The sequence below is a fragment of the Oncorhynchus masou genome, chromosome 12 (assembly GCF_036934945.1).
Source record: "Oncorhynchus masou masou isolate Uvic2021 chromosome 12, UVic_Omas_1.1, whole genome shotgun sequence".
Taxonomy (NCBI): domain Eukaryota; kingdom Metazoa; phylum Chordata; class Actinopteri; order Salmoniformes; family Salmonidae; genus Oncorhynchus; species Oncorhynchus masou.
Window position 1 is genome coordinate 40,863,178 of NC_088223.1, and position 20,111 is coordinate 40,883,288.

At 41.9% G+C, this 20,111-nt stretch overlaps 1 protein-coding gene across 4 annotated transcripts in view; it reads left to right on the top strand.

The window, feature by feature from the left end:
- The window catches only part of LOC135550100 (oxysterol-binding protein-related protein 10-like), a 114,106-nt gene that overhangs the window by 12,343 nt on the left and 81,652 nt on the right, over window positions 1–20,111 (top strand). For 3 of the 4 annotated variants that reach the window (XM_064980582.1, XM_064980581.1, XM_064980583.1), the window contains 2 exons: window positions 88–501; window positions 12,393–12,490. In XM_064980582.1, coding sequence (XP_064836654.1) covers window positions 12,396–12,490 — 95 coding nt within the window. In that variant the 5' untranslated portion in view covers window positions 88–501; window positions 12,393–12,395. Of the gene's footprint in view, window positions 1–87; window positions 502–12,392; window positions 12,491–17,585; window positions 18,072–20,111 lie in introns of those variants that run through there. The other variant, XM_064980580.1, reaches the window with a different exon arrangement.

Below are 20,111 nucleotides of genomic sequence, written 5' to 3' on the forward strand. Positions count from 1 at the left end.
AATGCCATTGTTTGTCACAGATAGTAGGCTATAGGTTGCATTACTGGTTTCTTTCTAGATCACTTAATGAGTTGTGCCTTCCGACAGGTTGTCATTCGTCCTTCCTGGCTCGGTCGTTGGGGGCCGCCCTCTGAAGCACCAGGAGTCCAGAGAACGTGAGGGAGATTCCCACCCACCACAACGCAATCTGGGTCTCCCCAAAGATAAGCTGCCCCAAAAAGGCCTGTGGCACAATACAGGCATTTCAATTTAGTGCACCATACATTACACTTCTCTGACAGCACTTAAAAAGGAAAATCTGTGTTACGTTTATTAATTCAAACCATACACTTGTAGGCTATTATACATTATTTACAAGTAATTCTAAGTTTCTTTTCCACAGGGAAACATGTACTTACGGAAGATACGAAGTTGGAAGCGGTAGTGGTCACAGTGGTTCGGGTGGAGGAGGAAGAGTACCGGAGCGCCTTAGCGAGGAACGTCCACATCACAGCATTACATGTGAAGAGCAGCCCCCCACAAATCAGCCTCAGTGGGATGTGTAGCTGAAGCAAACACACACAAACAACATGAATGAAAACAACGTTGTTTTGGACTAGTCACATCAAATAGTTGAGCTGCATTCCATGTATTTGGGGCCTATTTTAGTTATTTGTCTTGAGAGAGATATAGAGATATAGAGATATATATATATATATAGAGATATATATATATATATATATATATATAGTACATGCCTTTACCTAACGGCTATACAAATAAATAATATGGCTAATAAATCAACCTTAAAATCATGTCACCACGTACCCAAAGTCATGAAGGTCATTTCAAGCAGCCCAATTAACAATACGATATTGACATTGAATGGAAAATTGCCCATATGTTAAACCAGACTCGCATTTGGCCACAATAAATAAAATGATAGACTACACATATGAAAATATCTTCATTTAACACAAACATATGACGTAATACTGCACTAGGTATGTCGTTCAATCACGCGTGTACGACACGAGCTTGACACACAGCACGCGCCTGTCCAGCAGAGAGATGCTGAGCGCAAGAGCTGGAATCTGGACCCCTAAACTCATCACTGGAAAACCCAAACTTCCCTACTCGCGGACGAATTGCTTTGCTAACAAATTGACATCTACATTATTCAGAAGCCACCCAAATCCCATCGCGTTAATAATTCAGGCACTTAAACGGCGGCGATTCCTCACCCAGTCACAAACGGTAGTTTCGTCAGGTTGTCTAAATTTCCGCTGCTCTCCCCATGTTCGTAGCCCCGTTTCACATACACCTTTTAGGTAATCGGCTCCAAGTGACAGCTTTGCAGATGAAGATGCGACAGCCCCGAGAAACCCCGCCAGAAGCGCATAGAAAACGCCGGGGAACAACATATTGACAACCGAGGCACATATTTCTCTAATCCATCACATTTCTACAGCGGTATTGAGCTGAGTGAGAGTGCGGGCAGAATCTGTAGGCTACTTCCTACCAACAACCGTCCCGAGGCAGCCACACCAATCAAAATACTTTGTCAGCGGGTAGGTGCACGACGTGGTTGGACAAAATAACTCCACAGCTGTGTAGCATTGTGGGATGAGTAGTTTATTCAGCGGCATCACGTGTTTGGGAATTCTGTTGATATTGGATAAGAATGTATTTCTTTTAGGACTCTTTAGGTCTGTGAGTGAGGTCTCATCCATCAAATGCCCCCCAATTAATCCTACTATAAATCAAATCAAATTGTATTAGTCACATGCACCTTAGAGTGAAATGCTTACTTACGAGCCCATAACCAATAATGCAGTTTAAACAAATATGGATGAGAATAAGAAATAAAAGGGTGGCTGGAGTCTTTGACAATTTAGGACCTTCCTCTGATACCGCCTGGTATAGAGGTCCTGGATGGCTGGAAGCTTGGCCCCAGTGATGTACTGGGCCGTTCGCACTACCCTCTGTAATGCCGTGTGGTCGGAGGCTGAGCAGTTGCCATACCAGGCAGTGATGCAACCAGTCAGGATGCTCTCGGTGGTGCAGCTGTAGAACATTTTGAGGATTTGAGGACCCATGCCAAATCTTTTCAGTCTCTTGAGGGGGAAGAGGTTTTGTCGTTCCCTCTTCACAACTGTCTTGGTTTGCTTGGACCATGTTCGTTTGCTGGTGATGTGGACACCAAGGAACTTGAAGCTCTCAACCTGCTCCACTAGAGCCCTGTCGATGGGAATGGGGGCGTGCTCGGTCCTCTTTTTCCACAATCATCGCCTTTGTCTTGATCACGTTGAGGGGGAGGTTGTTGTCCTGGCACCACACGGCCAGGTCTCTGACCTCCTCCCTATAGACTGTTTCATCGTTGTCGGTGATCAGGCCTGCCACTGTTGTGTCATCGGCAAACTTAATGATGGTGCTGGAGTCGTCCCTGGCCGTGCAGTCATGAGTGAACAGGGAGTACAGGAGGGGACTGAGCACGCACCCATGAAGGGCCCCTGTGTTGAGGATCAGCGTTGCAGATGTGTTGTTACCTACCCTTACCACCTGGAGGCGGCCGTCAGAAAGTCCAGGATCCAGTTGCAGAGGGAGGTGTTTAGTCCCAGGGTCCTTAGTGCCTTCAAAGCTCATCAATAAGCTATGTTGTTGAACGCTGAGCATCCGAGGCGTTTAATATACCTTTAATTAGTGTGATTAATATTCAGAATATTAAATCAAATTAAAAGGCAGACATATTTTAATCACAAAAATAATCATACATTAGGCCAGGGGTGGGCAACTCCAGTCCTCCAGAGCCTGATTGGTGTCACACTTTTTCTCCATCCCTAGCAAACACAGCTGATTAATCAAATTGCATTCTAAACTGAAGATCATGATTTGTTGATTTTAGGAGTCAGGTGTGTTAACTGGGGCTGGGGCAAAACTGTGACACCACACTGGCTGTTGAGCAATGGCGGATTTAGGTATAGGAGACATGGGCAGCCGCCCAGGGCGGCATCTTGCCGGGGGTGGCACGGGGCACCCACACAAAAAAAATCAGAATGGTGACATTTGCGCGATCGGTTTTCTATCGCTCATTTGCACATCACGTCAATGATATCATGTCACCGTGTGGGACTGTGGGTCAATTAACCTTGTCGGAGTGGGCGCCCTGATTCTAGTTTGTGAGCTGGGCAGGTCACTGCCTGGGAAGGTCTCCCACTCAGAAGTACGAGATGGGGAGGGGAGCAGGGGTAGGTTGACCTCAGGTCTCCCCACTGGAAGCCCGAGGTTGTGGGAGCAGGGGAATCTATCAAATAGTTCACCTGTAACTTTGTACAATATTAACGCAATTAGTAAAGTCAGTCACACTATAAAATGCTACTAAATAAACAATGCATTCATAATACTGTGAATATATAGTTTCACAGACATGTTTTTGAATTTTTTTCTGGTTTGTGCGAAATCGTTAAGAATAATATAAAACCAGCCTGCTACACCACCGAGGTGAATTGGTTTAGTCTTGACTCTTGGTTGACAGTGTTGGGGGATGGGTAATGTATTGATGCTCGAGTGACAAATATTTGTATATTTATATCTTTTTAAATGTTATGATTATTTATTTGTGTTGTTCCAAATGTCTGAATAAAAATTATAGTTAGTGCAGAATGATGGGCGTGGCGCTGAAGGTGGAGTTCGCCCAGGTAGCCCTACAAGCTAGAACCGCCACTGCCCTCGAGGACTGGAATTGCCCACCCCTGCATTAGGCAATAGGTAGGTTAGCCTTACAGCCTACTACTCTCTTAATCTACTCGATTTTAATGTTGGGTGGAGTGGAGGATCAATGCTAATGGAATGTCTTTGAGTGGGGCAAGGCAGGGCTACTCTCAGTAAATCAGCCTATATTGCATGCACTCACTCACTCACTCACTCACTCACTCACTCACTCACTCCAATCCTGATCCAGACAGTGGGGCCCTCAGAATAAATGTCCCCTTCAGCATACTGATGACATGGATCATAGAGGTTCATTACCTAAAAACTCCACCTGATTCCGTCCCAAATGGCACCCTATTCCTAATATAGTGCACTTCTTTTTACCAGATCCTTATAGGCTCTGGTCAAAATAAGTGCACCCCATAGGAATAGGGTGCCGTTTAGGACTCAACAAGTGGAGGGGAGAGTGACGCCACTTAGTTCAGCCACATCTCTGCCCTTCAGATTGATGGAGCTGTCACAGATGGAACTGGGACAAGACATGAAATCCTCATTATGTGCAGACAGAAAGGGAATAAAGTGTCCGCTCCTCCCATTTCTTATCTATTATCAAAGAAGAATCTTATCTGTATTACAGACTTGAGACTGTATGAGATCGATCTGAGATACCCCATCTGAAACATTGATTGATTTATTTTTTATTTAACTAAACAAGTCAGATAAGAACAAATTCTTATTTACAATGACGACCTACCCCGGCCAAACCCGGACAACGCTGGGCCAATTTTGCGCCGCCCTATGGGACTCCCAATCACGGCCGGATGTGATACAGCCTGGAATCGAACCAGGGGTTTCTGTAGTGACGCCTCAAGCACTGAGTTGCAGTGCCTTTGACCTCTGCACCACTTGGGAGCCCAAACATGAACCTAACAATACTATAAATGCATTCCAAGTACCATCAGAATAACACTGGGCCACTGTTTTTCTCAGCTGTGTCAAGTAGTTTACTTTTGTGTGGATTTTTTGCACAGTGTCTATTTAATTAATAATTCGAAGGTCACAAATTGTTAAATACTCAAGCTGAAACAAACCTTATCCATCCATTCCCATTATTCAACTGATCCTACCTCTGGCCAGTAGATGTCTCTAATGTTCTTCAAGCAACAGCATGTCTACAGAAATCAAGCAGTTAATGAGTTTTGAATGCAGACATCTTCCTCGAATGTATGCAAGTAAGCATGTAAACCCAGAATATGTGATGCACTTCAGAAGTGACTGCTTGGATAAACTGAAAAACACGCAGAAAATATTTCTGGAACCATTATAAAATGGACTGTTGTTATTATCAGTCATGTATCATTAAAAATATGACCTAAAATAAATGTGATTATAAACTACTGGTGGTTTGATTACTTCAGGTATTTTAGCTCAAATATTTCCCTATTTTACCTGTATTGTCTATTATCTCACCATTATGTGATTCGTAACTAGTCACGTCAAAGCTCTACTCTCATTTGGCCATTTGTCTACCGTTCATTCTCCATTATCATGACTTACTGGGGCCTCTTGACAGAGACAAGTCTCACCAGCCAGTCATTAGCAGGTCATCATCGCCACCCTCAGAAAATAATACATTTTAAATCAAGGGGCCAATTAAATGTCATCTTCACATTTGAAGGTGCATGCTTGTGGAGAGTGTACGGCTGTGTACCAAATGGCACCTTATTCCCTATATATGGACCCTGTTCAAATGTAGTGGACTATACACTGAGTGTACAAAACATTAGGAACACCTGCTCTTTCCATGACCAGTGGAATCCAGGTGAAAGGTATGATCCCTTGTTGATCTCACCTGCTAAATCCACTTCAATCAGTGGAGATAAAGGTGGAGGAGATAATTGAGACATGGATCGTGTGCCATTCAGAGGGTGAATGGGCAAGACAAAATATTGAAGTGCCTTTGAACAGGGTATGGTAGTAGGTGCCAGGTGCACCGGTTTGAGCGTGTCAAGAACTGCAACAGTTTTCCGTGTGTCTCAAGAATGGTCCACCACCCAAAGGACATCCAGACAACTTGACACAACTGTGGGAAGCATTGGAGTCAACATGGACCAGCATCCCTGTGGAACGCTTTCGACAACTTGTAGAGTCCATGTTCTGAAGGCTAAAGGGAGTTGAACTCAATATTAGGAACGTGTTCCTAATGTTTTGTACACTCAGTGTATAGGTTATAGGGTGCCATTTTGGACACAGATTATGACTCACTGAGGTGCCGAGAGGAAGCTCTAATTGGGAACCTGTTCTTGTTCATTGGGAGATAAGAGTCCACAGAGAACAAACTAACACTCACAACTGAGGACCTGTCATGGAGCTTCCTATCGATATCCATTAGCTGAAAAGGTAGCCATGTTTTCCATTTACAATCCTAACTTTACAGGACGGGCTAACTAGACTGACTTCAAGGTGAAGGGACCAAGATCATTCGTAAACTACAACTTTGACCTTAACCTTTGTCTCAGTATATGGGGCCAATTTAAATTTACATAATAAATGAGGCAATCTTTTATTTTTGTATTTTTGGGAGAGGGGGGGTAGTTTGTAGCTTCCTTCAAATCAAATTTTATTTGTCACATACACATGGTTAGCAAATGTTATGCGAGTGTAGCGAAATGCTTGTGCTTCTAGTTCTGACAGTGCAGTAATATCTAACAAGTAATCTAACAATTCCACAACAACTACTTAATACACACAAATATAAAGGGATGGAATAATAAGGGATGGAATGCAACTTTTCAGGGAAGTCAGGAACCAATACACACAGTCAGTTAGGAAAGCAAAGGCTAGATTTTTCAAACAAAAATGTGCAGCCTGCAGCACTAATTCCCAAAAGTTTTGGGACACTGTAAAGTCCATGGAGAATAAGAGTGCCCCCTCCCAGCTGCCCACTGCTCTGAGAATAGGAAACACTGTCACCACTGATAAATCAATGATTTAATAGAGATTTTCAATAAGCATTTCTCTACCGCTGGCCATGCTTTCAACCTGGCTACCCCAACAGCTCTGCACCCCCCGCAGCAACTGGCCCAAGACAACCCACCCCCACCCCCACCTCCCCGTCTTCTCCTTCACCTAAATCCAGACAGCTGATGTTCTGAAAGAGCTACAAAAACTGGAACCCTACAAATCAGCTGGGCTAGACAATCTGGACCCTCTCTTCCTAAAATTATCCACTGCCATTGTTGCAACCCCTATTACTAGTCTGTTCAGCCTCTCTTTCGTATAGTCTGAGATTCCTAAAGATTGGAAAGGGGAGACACTCTAGACCCAAACTGTTACAGACCTATATTCATCCTGCCCTGCCTTTCTAAAGTCTTTGAAAGCAAAGTAAACAAACAGATCACTGACCATTTCGAATCACACCGTACCTTCTTCGCAATGCAATCTGGTTTCCGAGCTGGTCATGGGTGCAACTCAGCCACGCTCAAGGTCCTAAATGATATCATAACCACCATTGATAAAAGACAGTACTGTGCAGCCATCGTCATTGACCTGGCCAAGGCCTTCAACTCTGTCAATCATTGTATTCTTATCGGCAGACTCAACAGCCTTGGTTTCTCTAATGACTGCCTCGTCTGGTTCATTAACTACTCAGAGTTCAGTGTGTCAAATCAGAGGGCCTGTTGTCCGGACCGCTGGCAGTCTCTATGGGGGTTTCACAGGGTTCAATTTTCAGGCCGACTCTTTTCTCTGTATATATCAATGATGTCGCTCTTGCTGCGGATGATTCTTCGATCCACCTCTACGCAGACGCCACCATTCTGTATACATCTGGCCCTTCTTTGGACACTGTGTTAACAAACCTCCAAACGAGCTTCAACGCCATACAACACTCCTTCCGTGGCCTACAACTGCTCTTAAATGCTAATAAAATGAAATGCATGCTCTTCAACCAATCGCTGCCCACACCCGCCAGCCCGACTAGCATCACTACTCTGGACGGTTCTGATTTAGAATATGTGGACAACTATAAATACCTTGGTGTCTGGCTAGACTGTAAACTCCCCTTCCAGACTCACATTGAGCATCTCCAATCCAAATTTAAATCTAGAATCGGCTTCCTATTTCGCCACAAAGCATCCTTCACTCATGCTGCCAAACATACCATCGTAAAACTGACTATCCTACGATCCTTGACTTCGGCGATGTCATTTACAAAATAACCTCCAACACTAGCAAATCGATGCAGTCTATCATAGTGCCATCCGTTTTGTCACCAAAGCCCCATATACTACCCACCACTGCGACCTGTATGCTCTCGTTGGTTGGTCCTCGCTACATATTCGTCGCCAAACCCATGGCTCCAGGTCATCTATAAGTCTTTTCTAGGTAAAGCTCCGTCTTATCTCAGCTCACTGGTCACCATAGCAACACCCACCTGTAGCACACGCTCCAGCAGGTATATTTCACTGGTCATCCCCAAAGCCAATTCCTCCTTTGGCTGCCTTTCCTTCCAGTTCTCTGCTGCCAATGACTGGAATGAAGTTGGAGGCTTACATCTCCCTCACTAACTTTAAGCGTTAGCTCTCAGAGCAGCTTACCGATCGCTACAACGGTACACAGCCCATCTGTAAATAGCCCATCCAACCAACGACCTACCTCATCCCCATATTTGTTTTTGTTTTTCTGCTCTTTTGCACACCAGTATTTCTACTTGCACATCCTCATCTGCACATCTATCACTCCAGTGTAAATTGCTAAATTGTAATTACTTCGCCACTATTGGCCTATTTATTGCCTTACCTCCTTACTTCATTTGCACACACAGTATACAGATTTTTCTATTGTGTTATTGACTGTACGTTTGTTTATCCCATGTGTAACTCTGTGTTATTATTTTTGTCGCACTGATTTGCTTTATCTTGGCCAGGTCGCAGTTGGAAATGAGAACTAGTTCTCAACTGGCCTACCTGGTTAAATAAAGGTGAAAAAATAAATAATAATAATAATAATAATATTAAATATAATATATCCCATTTAGCAGACGCTTTTGTCCAAAGCGTACAAGTCGGCTGGGGCCACTACTTTTTTTTTTTTTTTTTTTTACATATGGGTATGGAATCGAACCCACGACGCTTGGCGTTGTCAAGCGCCATGCTCTACCGACTGAGCCACATGTACATATAAATATATGGAGGAGTGATGACCGAGCGGCATAGGCAAGATACAATAGATGGTATAAGATACAGTATACACATATGAGATGAGTAATGTAAGATATGTAAAGATTTTAAAAGAGGCATTATTTAAAGTGACTAGTCAATGTAATTGTTTGTCTAATTTCCAATCTAAATGGGGCGATCTTAAAAGATGATTTGATAAGGTGAAAAATAGGCAGACTTAAGATGAGTAGAGATTCAGTTGAAAATGTAATTTTTTTTACATGTCCAGATGTGAGTTCTCTGCCAAAGAGACAATACAAAGACAAGCGGGTTCCAATCTAAGGCAGAGGCATTACTATAGACCCGGGTTCGATCCCAGGCTGTCGCAGCCGACCGCGACCGGTAGACCCCTTGGCCCCTTGACCCCAATTTGATAAGGTGAAAAATAGGCAGACTTAAGATGAGTAGAGATTCAGTTGAAAATGCCCTCTACATTTTTTTTACATGTATTCTAATTTTCTCCAGATGTGAGTTCTCTGCCAAAGAGACAATACAAAGACAGAGCGGGTCTCCCGAGTGGCGCAGCGGTCTAAGGCAGAGGCATTACTATAGACCCGGGTTCGATCCCAGGCTGTCGCAGCCGACCGCGACCGGTAGACCCCTTGGCAGGGTTGTGTTTCGGTAGTGAGTGTGGCAACCGAGGACAAACTATTTTTATGTGCTACGCGTTTCAGCACTCAGCGGTCCTGTTCTTGTGTGGTCTACCACTTCGCGCCTGAGTCGTTGTTGCTCCTAGTGTTTTCCACCTCATCATAATAGTACTTAGAGTTGACCGGGGCAGCTATAGCAGGGCCGGAATTTGACCAAATTACTTGTTGGTGCCATGTTAAAAGTCACTGAGCTCTTCAGTAAGGCCATGCTACTGCCATTGTTTGTCTATGGGGATTTGATGGATGTGTGCTCTATTTTATATACCTGTTAGCAACAGGTGTGACTGAAATAGCCAACTCCACAAATTTGAATGGTGTCCACATACTTTTGTATATGTAGTGTATAACTGACATACTTGGGTCATCATTTTGTGTTTTCCTCATTGTAACGCACATTTTAAGACATAATTGGTCTCATTACACAAAGTATTTCTTCAGTTATGGACCTGCAAATTCGATGTAGTTCCTCCCCATTGAATTGAATGGCGGCCATTTTGAAAATAGGCTGCTGGGACTGATTATAGAATAAATCTATGTTGACTCTATATAGCTTTAAAAAATATGTGTGAAATGTGGTGGAGTTATCATCTTGGGCAGGATTTCCCAAAGTTGGTCCTGTGCTCCCCCCGGGTACACATTTAGGTTTTTGCCCTAGCATTACACAGCTGATTCAAAGCTAGCTTGTTAAGTTAGTTATTTCAATCAGCTGTGTAATGTTAGGGCAAAAACCAAAACTGTGGGGGGGGGGGCGTGATCTGGAGAACCATGTGATAATAGAGTACATCCCAATACTGCCCATTCTGTCTTGATATACCCCAAAATGCTTACATGTATAACCTTTGACCTCCCAGGATGGGCCCTATAGCATTACCATTCCTATCGTTTCATACCTTCATTTGTTTATACCTTATTAAATGTCCTTCGTTTACAAAGATTGTCCCCTGGTAATGAAATGTCATACCCTCATTCCTGTTGGCCCAACTAACCACGTATTGGTCATAACATTAATGCCAGGGATAACCACATTTAGCCAGCTACCTCTGATAAATGGTTATCGTACCAAAATATAACCCACAGACATGGACCTTCATGAAAATCTTAATAGACTTTGCCACCCCAAAATGGAAAAATATGGGCCATGGACTATATGGGCCATTCTAGAGTAGCATCTACTGTCTGAATGTTTCATTTCAGGGACTGCCAGGTCTCAAAGTTTGTTGGCAAGGTCTGTGCCCGTAAAGGAGTGATATGGTGCCTGACACGGGCAGTAACTGAGACAACCTCAAGGTCTCTGTTGGTTTGCAAACCTGCAGTGATAACCGAAGTGCCGTGTAAGTACTTTTCATTGTACAGTCCTTTCTTACAAGCATCAATGCATTTTCTGTACACAACAGCCAAATAGAAAAGGAACAAGGATAACATGTATATAAGGCTCAGTAAGAGTTACGTACATATCCAGGAAGGTGGCTGAAATTGAACAGAATCCCAGTCAATGTGATCCCATTTCAGACACCTTGTCTGATGCTATCCCTGTCCTTGTCTGGCGACTTGAGGAATCTCTCTCTCTCTATTCAATTCATTGGCATGGGAAACATGTGTTTACATTGCCAAAGCAAGTGAAGTAGATAATAAACAAAAGTGAAATTAACAATAAAAATGAACTGTAAACATTACACTCAAAAGTTCCAATGGAATAGAGTCATTTCAAATGTTATATTATGTGTATATATAGTGTTGTAACGATGTGCAAATAGTTAAAGTACAAAAGGGAAAATAAACATAAATATGGGTTGTATTTACAATGGTGCTTGTTCTTCATTGGGTGCCCTTTTCTTGTGGCAACAGGTCACAAATCTTGCTGCTGACTGCACACTGTGCTATTTCACAAATAGATAGGTGTGTTTATCAAATATTGGATTTGTTTTAAAGTTCTTTGTGGGTCTGTGTATTCTGAGGGAAGTATTTATCTCTAATATGGTCATACATTTGGCAGGAATTTAGGAAGTGCAGCTCAGTTTCCACCTCATTTTGTGGGCAGTGTGCACATAGCCTGTCTTCTCTTGAGAGTCAGGTCTGCCTACGGTGGCTTTTTCAATAGCAATGCTATGCTCACTGAGTCTGTACATAGTCAAAGCTTTCCTTAAGTTTGGGTCAGTCACAGTGGTCATGTATTCTGCCACTGTGTACTCTCTGTTTAGGGCCAAATAGCATTCTAGTTTGCTCTGAGTTCTTTTGTTAATTCTTTCCAATGTGTCAAGGAATTATCTTTTTGTTTTCTCATTATTTTTTGGGGGTCTAATTGTGTTGCTGTCCTGAGGCTCTGTGGGGTCTGTTTGTGTCTGTGAACAGAGCCCCAGGATCAGCTTGCTTAGGGGACTCTTCTCCAGGTTCATTTCTCTCTCTTTTACGTCTACTCCCGCTATCCAGCTCCGACGTGCGACGTCACCGGTCTACTAACCACCGGTCCTGGCAACCATCATTACGCACACCTGGCAACCATCATTACGCACACCTGCGCCCTATCATCAGTCACACCAGGACTTCCTTACTACCTTCATTACTTACCATTTATCTAGCACTCTGTTTTGTCAGTCATCAGGTAGTATTGTTTGTGTTTCCATGTCAGACGCTTCTCTTGTTTTGTATCGTTCCATGTTCGTTATCATTAAACTCACTAACTGCACCTGCTTCCTGACTCCCTGTGTCTACGTTACTCCCTCTCTCTCTCTCGACAACAGTTAGCGTAATATTGGGATTTAATCTTTACGTAGTCATAATCACTTTCATTTTAATGTAGCAAATGGATGGTAAGTGTCATTTTGTTATTCTCTAGGTCATGCAGCCCCCTGAAAGACATGACATCTGGTCATGTGAAGCCTGCCGAAGATTGTGGATGTTTGCTCTACACATGCATTATTCACAAAGCCCACAGTAAGTACTCAATGGACTAGAGGGGGCTACTGACCCTGCATACTGACAAGGTGTGTGTGCATTTGTGTATGCATGCCTATACGGGTGAAGGGTGGAACCATGAATATACATTACGACTGCTAGCAGAGGAATGAAGGGTTTTATGAATGCAGGGGATGAACAGAAAGACTGAGCAATTAATGTACCCAGTCCTCTTGTGTCAAGAACCCATGGTAAATCAAAGGTATGAAGGCCAGCATGCCACTGCATCTTCCACAGGGAGACTGGAACTATGTTCCAAATGGAACCCTATTCCCTATATAGTGCACTACTTTTTTTCCAGAATCTCGGAGTCGCTTCTTCACTGTTGATGTTGAGACTGGTGTTTTGTGGATACTATTTAATGACGCTGCCAGTTGAGGACTTGTGAGGCATCTGTTTCTCAAACTCGACACTAATGTACTTGTCCTCTTGCTCAGTTGTGCAACGGGACCTCCCACTCCTCTTTCTATTCTGGTTAGAGACAGTTTGCGCTGTGAAGGGAGTAGTACACATCGCTGTACGAGATCTTCAGTTTCTTGGCAATTTCTCTCATGAAATAGCCTTCATTTCTCAGAACAAGAATAGACTGATGAGTTTCAGAAGAAAGTTATTTGTTTCTGGCCATTTTGAGCCTGTAATCGAACCAACAAATGCTGATGCTCCAGATACTCATCTAGTCTAAAGAAGGCCAGTTTTATTGCTTCTTTAAATCCGCAAAACAGGTTTCAGTTGTGCTAACATAATTGCAAAAGGGTTTTCTAATGATTAATTAGCCTTTTAAAATGATCAATTAGCTAACACAACGTGCCATTGGAACACAGGAGTGATGGTTGCTGATAATGGGCCTCTGTATGCCTATGTAGATATTCCATTAAAAATCAGCCGTTTCTAGCTACAATAGTCATTTACAACATTAACAATATCTAGACTTTATTTCTGATCAATTTATGTTATTTTAATGGACAATTTTTTTTTTGCTTTTCTTTCAAAGACAAAGACATTTCTAAGTGACCCCAAACTATTGAACCATAGTGTATATTTGACCAATAGTTCTCATCAATTTATTCCTTGAGATCTGTTTACCATTTTTTCCTTATAGGTTCTGAGCTATCAGGTAGAGATTAAATCAACCCTTGATATACCTTTGCAATCAACTTCTTTGGCATTGCATCTTCATTCAGTGTTTTTAAAATCTTTAGGTTCATCCAGATTCTGTTGAAGCGATTGAATAAGATTTCTTAGTTGTAAGAACTTAACCCAATTTCTTCGTTGAATTTATTGAATGACAGTACAGAGTCTTCATAGTACATAATGTTCAAAATTCACAATGCCACTTAAGAACCAGGACTTAGGTGTTGTCATTAAATGCTGGAGGTAATGTGGGGTTGTTCCACACAAGGGTGCCTGGCGTTATGGGTTTCTTTCATTTCATGAATTGAAGTACATTTTTCCAAGCACAAATTGAATTGAAAATCCATTTGATTGTCATTTTGTTTTCTTTACAGCCTTGGACCCAAAGTAGTGAATATATTTTGAAATCATAGGGCATCACATTTATGTTTTCAATACTACTCCAAGCACAAGGATAGTCTGCTGTCCATTGTTTAAGTGAACAAGGTTGTGTGGCCCAGAAAGATATTTTCATATGAGGTTGTCCGACACCTCCAGCTTTACAAGGTAAGTGTAAAACATTCAATTTGACTCGGTCTTTCCATTCCAAATAAAGTGCGTGAGTACATCTACAAGAGCTTTGCATACCTGGATGGTAAAATATTTACACATTATTCTTTGAAAAATGATTCAAGCCCTGTCAAGTTGGTTGTTGATCATTGCTAGACAGCCATTTTGAAGTCTTGTCATTGATTTTCATGCCAATTTAAGTCAAAACTGTAACTAGGCAACTCAGGAACATTCAATGTCGTCATGGTAAGCAACTCAAGTGTATGTTTGGACTTATGTTGAAAGATGCATTTGTCTCCCAGTGTCTGTTGGAAGCAGACTGAACCAGGTTTTCCTCTAGGATTTAGCTCTATTCCGAGTCTTTTTATCCTAAATAACTCCCAAGTCCTTGCTGATGACAAGCATATCCATAACATGATGCAGCCACAACCATGTTTGGAAATGTGAAGAGTGGTACTCAGTGATGTATGGTGTTGGATTTGCCCCAAACATAATGCTTTGTATTCAGTAGTTAAAGTTAATTTCTTTGCCAAATGTTTTGCAGTTTTACTTTAGTTCCTTATTGCAAACAGGATGCATGCTTTGGAATATTTGTATTCTGTACAAGCTACTTTCTTTTCACTCTGTCATTTAGGTTAGTATTGTGAAGTAACCAGTGCCTATTTTAGCTTGTAAATCTTGGTGGGGCAAAGTGATCCCTTTTTTTGTAGATGCATGCCAGCAAAGCCACTACACAACACAACACAACACTACACAATACATTAATTGCACTATAACGGTGACAAATGGTGCCCACAAACTGTTAGGGCCTACAGCAGTCCCAACAGTCCCAACCACTGCTACACCTTGCTATCAGCGGAGCCTTGCCTGGCATCGAAACAGTTCATTCAGCCTCATTTAATGCTTTAAAAAAACAAAGCTGATATGGCTGACTTGCTTAAAGCAAATGTGGTTTCTACTGATAATTGAGATGTACAAACTATGGCATAAGGGGATGACGAGAGGATAAGAGGCAATCTGTAATTTCAATTAAGAAATTAATGAGCGAGCTAGGACAGACGGAATCAATATGAATATTTGTCAAGCTATTTTTAAATGTACTGCAACAGAGTTCAGAACATGGGCCGTTCTTACAGTATTCTCCCTGTACACCAAGTCAGAACCATAGGATAAATAGGGGGCGTATAAGGAGACAATGAAAGCTCTTACAATATTCAATGATGACATTTCTCTAAAACAGGCTATAGGATAAATGTGCACCACCAAGTCAGAACAGTATGTTAAGTTATGAGGTGAAAAGGGACCAAATTATAAAGGTGAGGCACATGGGCTACTAACAGCTTACTACACAACGCACACTCAGTATTACTTTCTTAGCGACGGTATACATATCTCCCTGGCATATTACATCATTTAAACAGTAGCACACAATGCATTTTTGGACACACTGTGCTGTGCTCACTTGAACAGGAAGGTGGCTCGGCAGTCCTTCATGGGTGAATCTTGTCATCGAACATTGTCATTAAATTTGGTCATTCTCTGGATTTATAGTGCTTTCAAAACAACTGGGATATCGGAAAGAAACAAGGTTGAATCATGACATCAGTGATCTTTAGGCTCGAGTTCCCGACTTGGAATTCCTAGTTAAATAACCTTTTGAAAACATATTTTCCCGGTTGTAAGTTGTTCCCTATTGTCTTGAACTCACTGAGGTTTGCGATTTCCCAGTTTCCAGTAGTTTTGAATGTGGCAGAAGTCATGCTGGATTGACAGCATGGCCAGAATTGAATGTTTATCCTTTTAAGCTTGGAAAAGAGACCCTTAAACCCAGACTTGGACCACACTCCCACCTTATTGAATAGCATGCTGGTGATTGCTTTGCAATGCTTGCTGTTATCCACTGATTCCTTCCAAACCACTCATTGTTGAATTTCCGATTTCCAACTTGTTGTGTAATGTTCATGTCCAATGGTCGATGAGCACCGATACGTTTTATTTATAATTTCTCTTTGTCATTTCTCTTCACATGACAAGGATAGAAAAGGATTTGCCTGTAGATTGTTGACTTGATTCATGATGATGACTGCTAGCTAAGATTTTGAAAGTCTGATGTTGACATGATCAGTCCAATCAAATATCTACAGTTGATACTGTATCCTTCCTCAGATCTGTGCCTGCACACAATCCTGTCTTGGAGCTCTACGGACAATTCCTTCGACCTCCTGGTTTTGTTTTTTCTTTGATATGCACTATCAACTGTGGGACCTTATATAGACAGGTGTGTGCCTTTCCAAATCATGTCCAATCAATTGAATTTACCACAGGTGGACTCCAGTCAAGTTGTAAAAACATCTCAAGAATGATCAATAGAAACAGGATGCACCTGACCTCAATTTCGAGTCTCATAGCAAAGGGTCTGAATAGTTATGTAAATAAGGTATTTCTGTTTTTGTTTATTTATACATTAGAAAAAATGTCTAAAAAACTGTTTTTGCTTTGTCATTATGGGGTATTGTGTGTAGCTTGATGAGGGAAAAAAATATTCAATCCATTTTAGAATAAGGCTGTAATGTAACAAAATGTGGAAAAAGGGAAGGGGTCTGAATACTTTCTGAATGCACTGTCAATGTATGGTTGAGGGGAGGTTACTGTAACTACTGTAAAACAACCTTCCAAACTTCTTCCACTAGAGGCACCATCACATTTCTCTCCAAATGATAGCCTAAAACTTTTCAAATTCCTTATGAGTAAATATTACATATATTACGGTAGTCTAGTAGATGAGTGTATAAAAGTGTAGTAGTCTTATTTGTGTTGAAATTTGTGATCCAACTGCTCCACACTCCAAAGTAATAAGGTTGATATAGTAGTGTGTCGAAGTAATCAGACCAGACAGATATTTTCAGATTTTTAAAAACTTTGACTATATTTCACCGCTTCAATTAAGTGAAACGTTTTAAACGTCTTACATTACCACAACAGTACTTTCAAAGAGCTGAAGCAAGTCACACAATTTTTCTTCATGGAAAATTACAATTTAATTGGAACCCTATTGTCAGATACGGTATGTCTGACAATACCCCTCATTTACTGTGATTAAGATAGGTTACCCCGTAAAATAAAATAAAATGTTCATTAGCCTATTTAGGCCTACATCATATGGATGAATAACACGTGCATTTGTTGTATGGCTGATTGGAATTACTAGAAGATAATATTATTCAGCTATTTTGGGGATGATGATGATGGTGAGCGGTGCGCCTCGGGGCATTCTGTAGCCGTGTTCTTGGTTGTGATGTGTAATAAGATTGGACTGTTATATGAGGGGGTTGGCTGAGAGAGTCAGGAGAGGGGGTGTCTGCACTGTGATTTCCCAACGAAACGTCAACGTTAGAGCGCCACGGCAGCAAGGGAACTACAGCAGTGCTCTTCATGCGGGAAATTATGCCTGGTTTCTTGGGCAGAGAGGGACGCTCAAATCACCAGGGAAACATGAATATTACATATTTAACCTTTTGATTTAGTCCAGTAGACATACATTACTGTGTTAACCACAATGTTCTAGCAAAAAAAATCTCATTGCTGTGCTCGATACCGTCTGTCCCGTCGTCAGTATGGAGAAGACGATCTGCAGTCCGCATCCTGGGACAAATAAAACGAACTCTGGTTCACTGCTTTCGGACAAGGGGAATTCGGGGAGAAAGATCGGACGAGCTGGTTCTCACAGCCCCGGCTCGGCTTCGCTTGGGAACGGGGCCGGTGGAGGAGTGAGTCGGGGAGGTTTATTGGGAAACAGTATGCATTTTCAGCAAGCGTGTAAGCGTCAGTTAGAAGGAGTGTTGAGCAAATACACAAACTTAATTCAAGGATGGCAGAACAGGTAAGCAGCACTTTAAATCATGAGGTTCTTACCCACTGGTCAAATACTGGTTGGATCAACGTTGTTTCCACGTCATTTCAGCCCCATAAATCTATGTGATATTGAATCGACGTGGACAACTGATTGGATTTGCAAAAAGTAATCAATGTAAGGGCGTTTCGTCATGGCTTCCATCAAACTTTTATCCTAAATCCAATGACATTGTGAGATTTTTTTGTTGGTTAAACGTTGAATTCACATTGGCTGACAACTCACTCAAATGTAAATCAAAACTAGACGTTGAACTGACGTCTGTGGGTAGTGTCATAAAGTGTAATGTTCCTTGGTGCATGCATGCTGTTAGTTTTTCCTCCACCTTGCACTGCAAAGGTCAGTGGAGTGATAACGTGTCACAGTTTCAAGGGCTACAAGGTTGCAGCCATAGACTAGACAATTGAAACATTGTAATTTTGCCAGCTACAGAGCCTGTGCATATTGGATAACAATAAAGTTGCTCATGCATGATTTAGCATTTGTAGGCCTTCCCTGCCCCAGTATATGTTTGCATAGTCACCATCTCTAACGCATAGATACTGGGACAGGCCTTCTCTACAACCAGTGGCGATTTTTAGCTGGTAAATCATGGTGGGGTAAACCCCCCCCCCCCCCCCAACATTTTTTAGGTGCATGCCAGCAAAGACACAACACTAAACAATGCATTAATTGCACTATAACGGTGACAAACTGTTAGGGCCTACATAAAGCTGTCCCAACACTTTACCACCGCTAGACCTGGCTATCTTACAGTATTCTCCCTGTACACCAAGTCAGAACTGTAAGATAAATAAAGGGGTCATTTAAGCAGACAAGGAAAGCTCTTACAATATTTGATGTTTACATTTCTCTAAAATAGGCTAAATGTTCACCACCAAGTCAGAACGGTAGACGAAATTATGAGTTTGAGGCACGTGGGCTACTAACAGCTCACTACATAACATACACTTAGTATTACTTTCTTAGCTACAGTGTACATATCTCCCTAGCATATTACATAATTTATGCCGCTGCATACCAGATATTTTTGGACTCACCTTGCTGTGCTGTGCTCAGGAAGGTGGTGCAACAGTCCTTCGTGGGCAAATGTTGTCATTGGACTTTTATCAAAGTCTGGCATTCTCTGGATTTATGGTGCTTTCAAGACTACTGGGAACTAGAAGAAAAAAAACAAGGTTGAATCATGATTGCAATTTCAATTTGGATGACCGCTCAAAATACATTTGCCCAGTCGGAGCTAGTTTTTTTTAACGAGTTCCGAGTTTCTTGAACTCTCTGAAGTCAGTTTTCCCAGTTCCGAGTTTCCAGTTGTTTTGAGCGCCTCAGAAGTCATGCAGGATTGACAGCATGGCCAATGTTGAATGTTTATCCTTTTAAGTATGGAAAAGAGACCCTTAAACCCAGTATTGGACCACACACCCACTCCACTGAATAGCAGGCTAGTGATTGCTTTGCAATGTTTGCAGTTAGCCACTGATTCCTTCCAAACCACTCATTGTTGAATTTGCGATTTCCAACTTGTTGTGTAATATTCATGGTCGTTTTATCTATAATTTCTCATAATTTGAAAAGGATTTGCCCGTAGATTGTCGACTTGATTCATGATGACTGCTAGCTAAGATTTTGAAAGTATGATGTTGACTTGATCAGTCCAATCAAAGCTACAGTAGATATAACATGATTTGACAATTTTATCTGTGGCCGATGGCCTTGAGCCATCTTGAATGGGCACTTCCAATGTAACTCTATGGCAGCACCCATGGTGCTTGAATTTTCAAGCTCTACCCTTAGATATTTCAGTGACATAGTGTCCCCATGAGTGACAGAACACTGAGCCAATCACAGTGTAACTAGAGAACATTACCAACCCCTACAATCTGTATATTCTGCTGCCTGCCACACCACCACAAAGAACTGAGCTAGGCTGAAACACCTGCATTTTGGAGCTGCCTTACTCAAGAAAGAAAAAAGAGAATGTGTTTGTATGCGGCCTTATTAACGCCATGT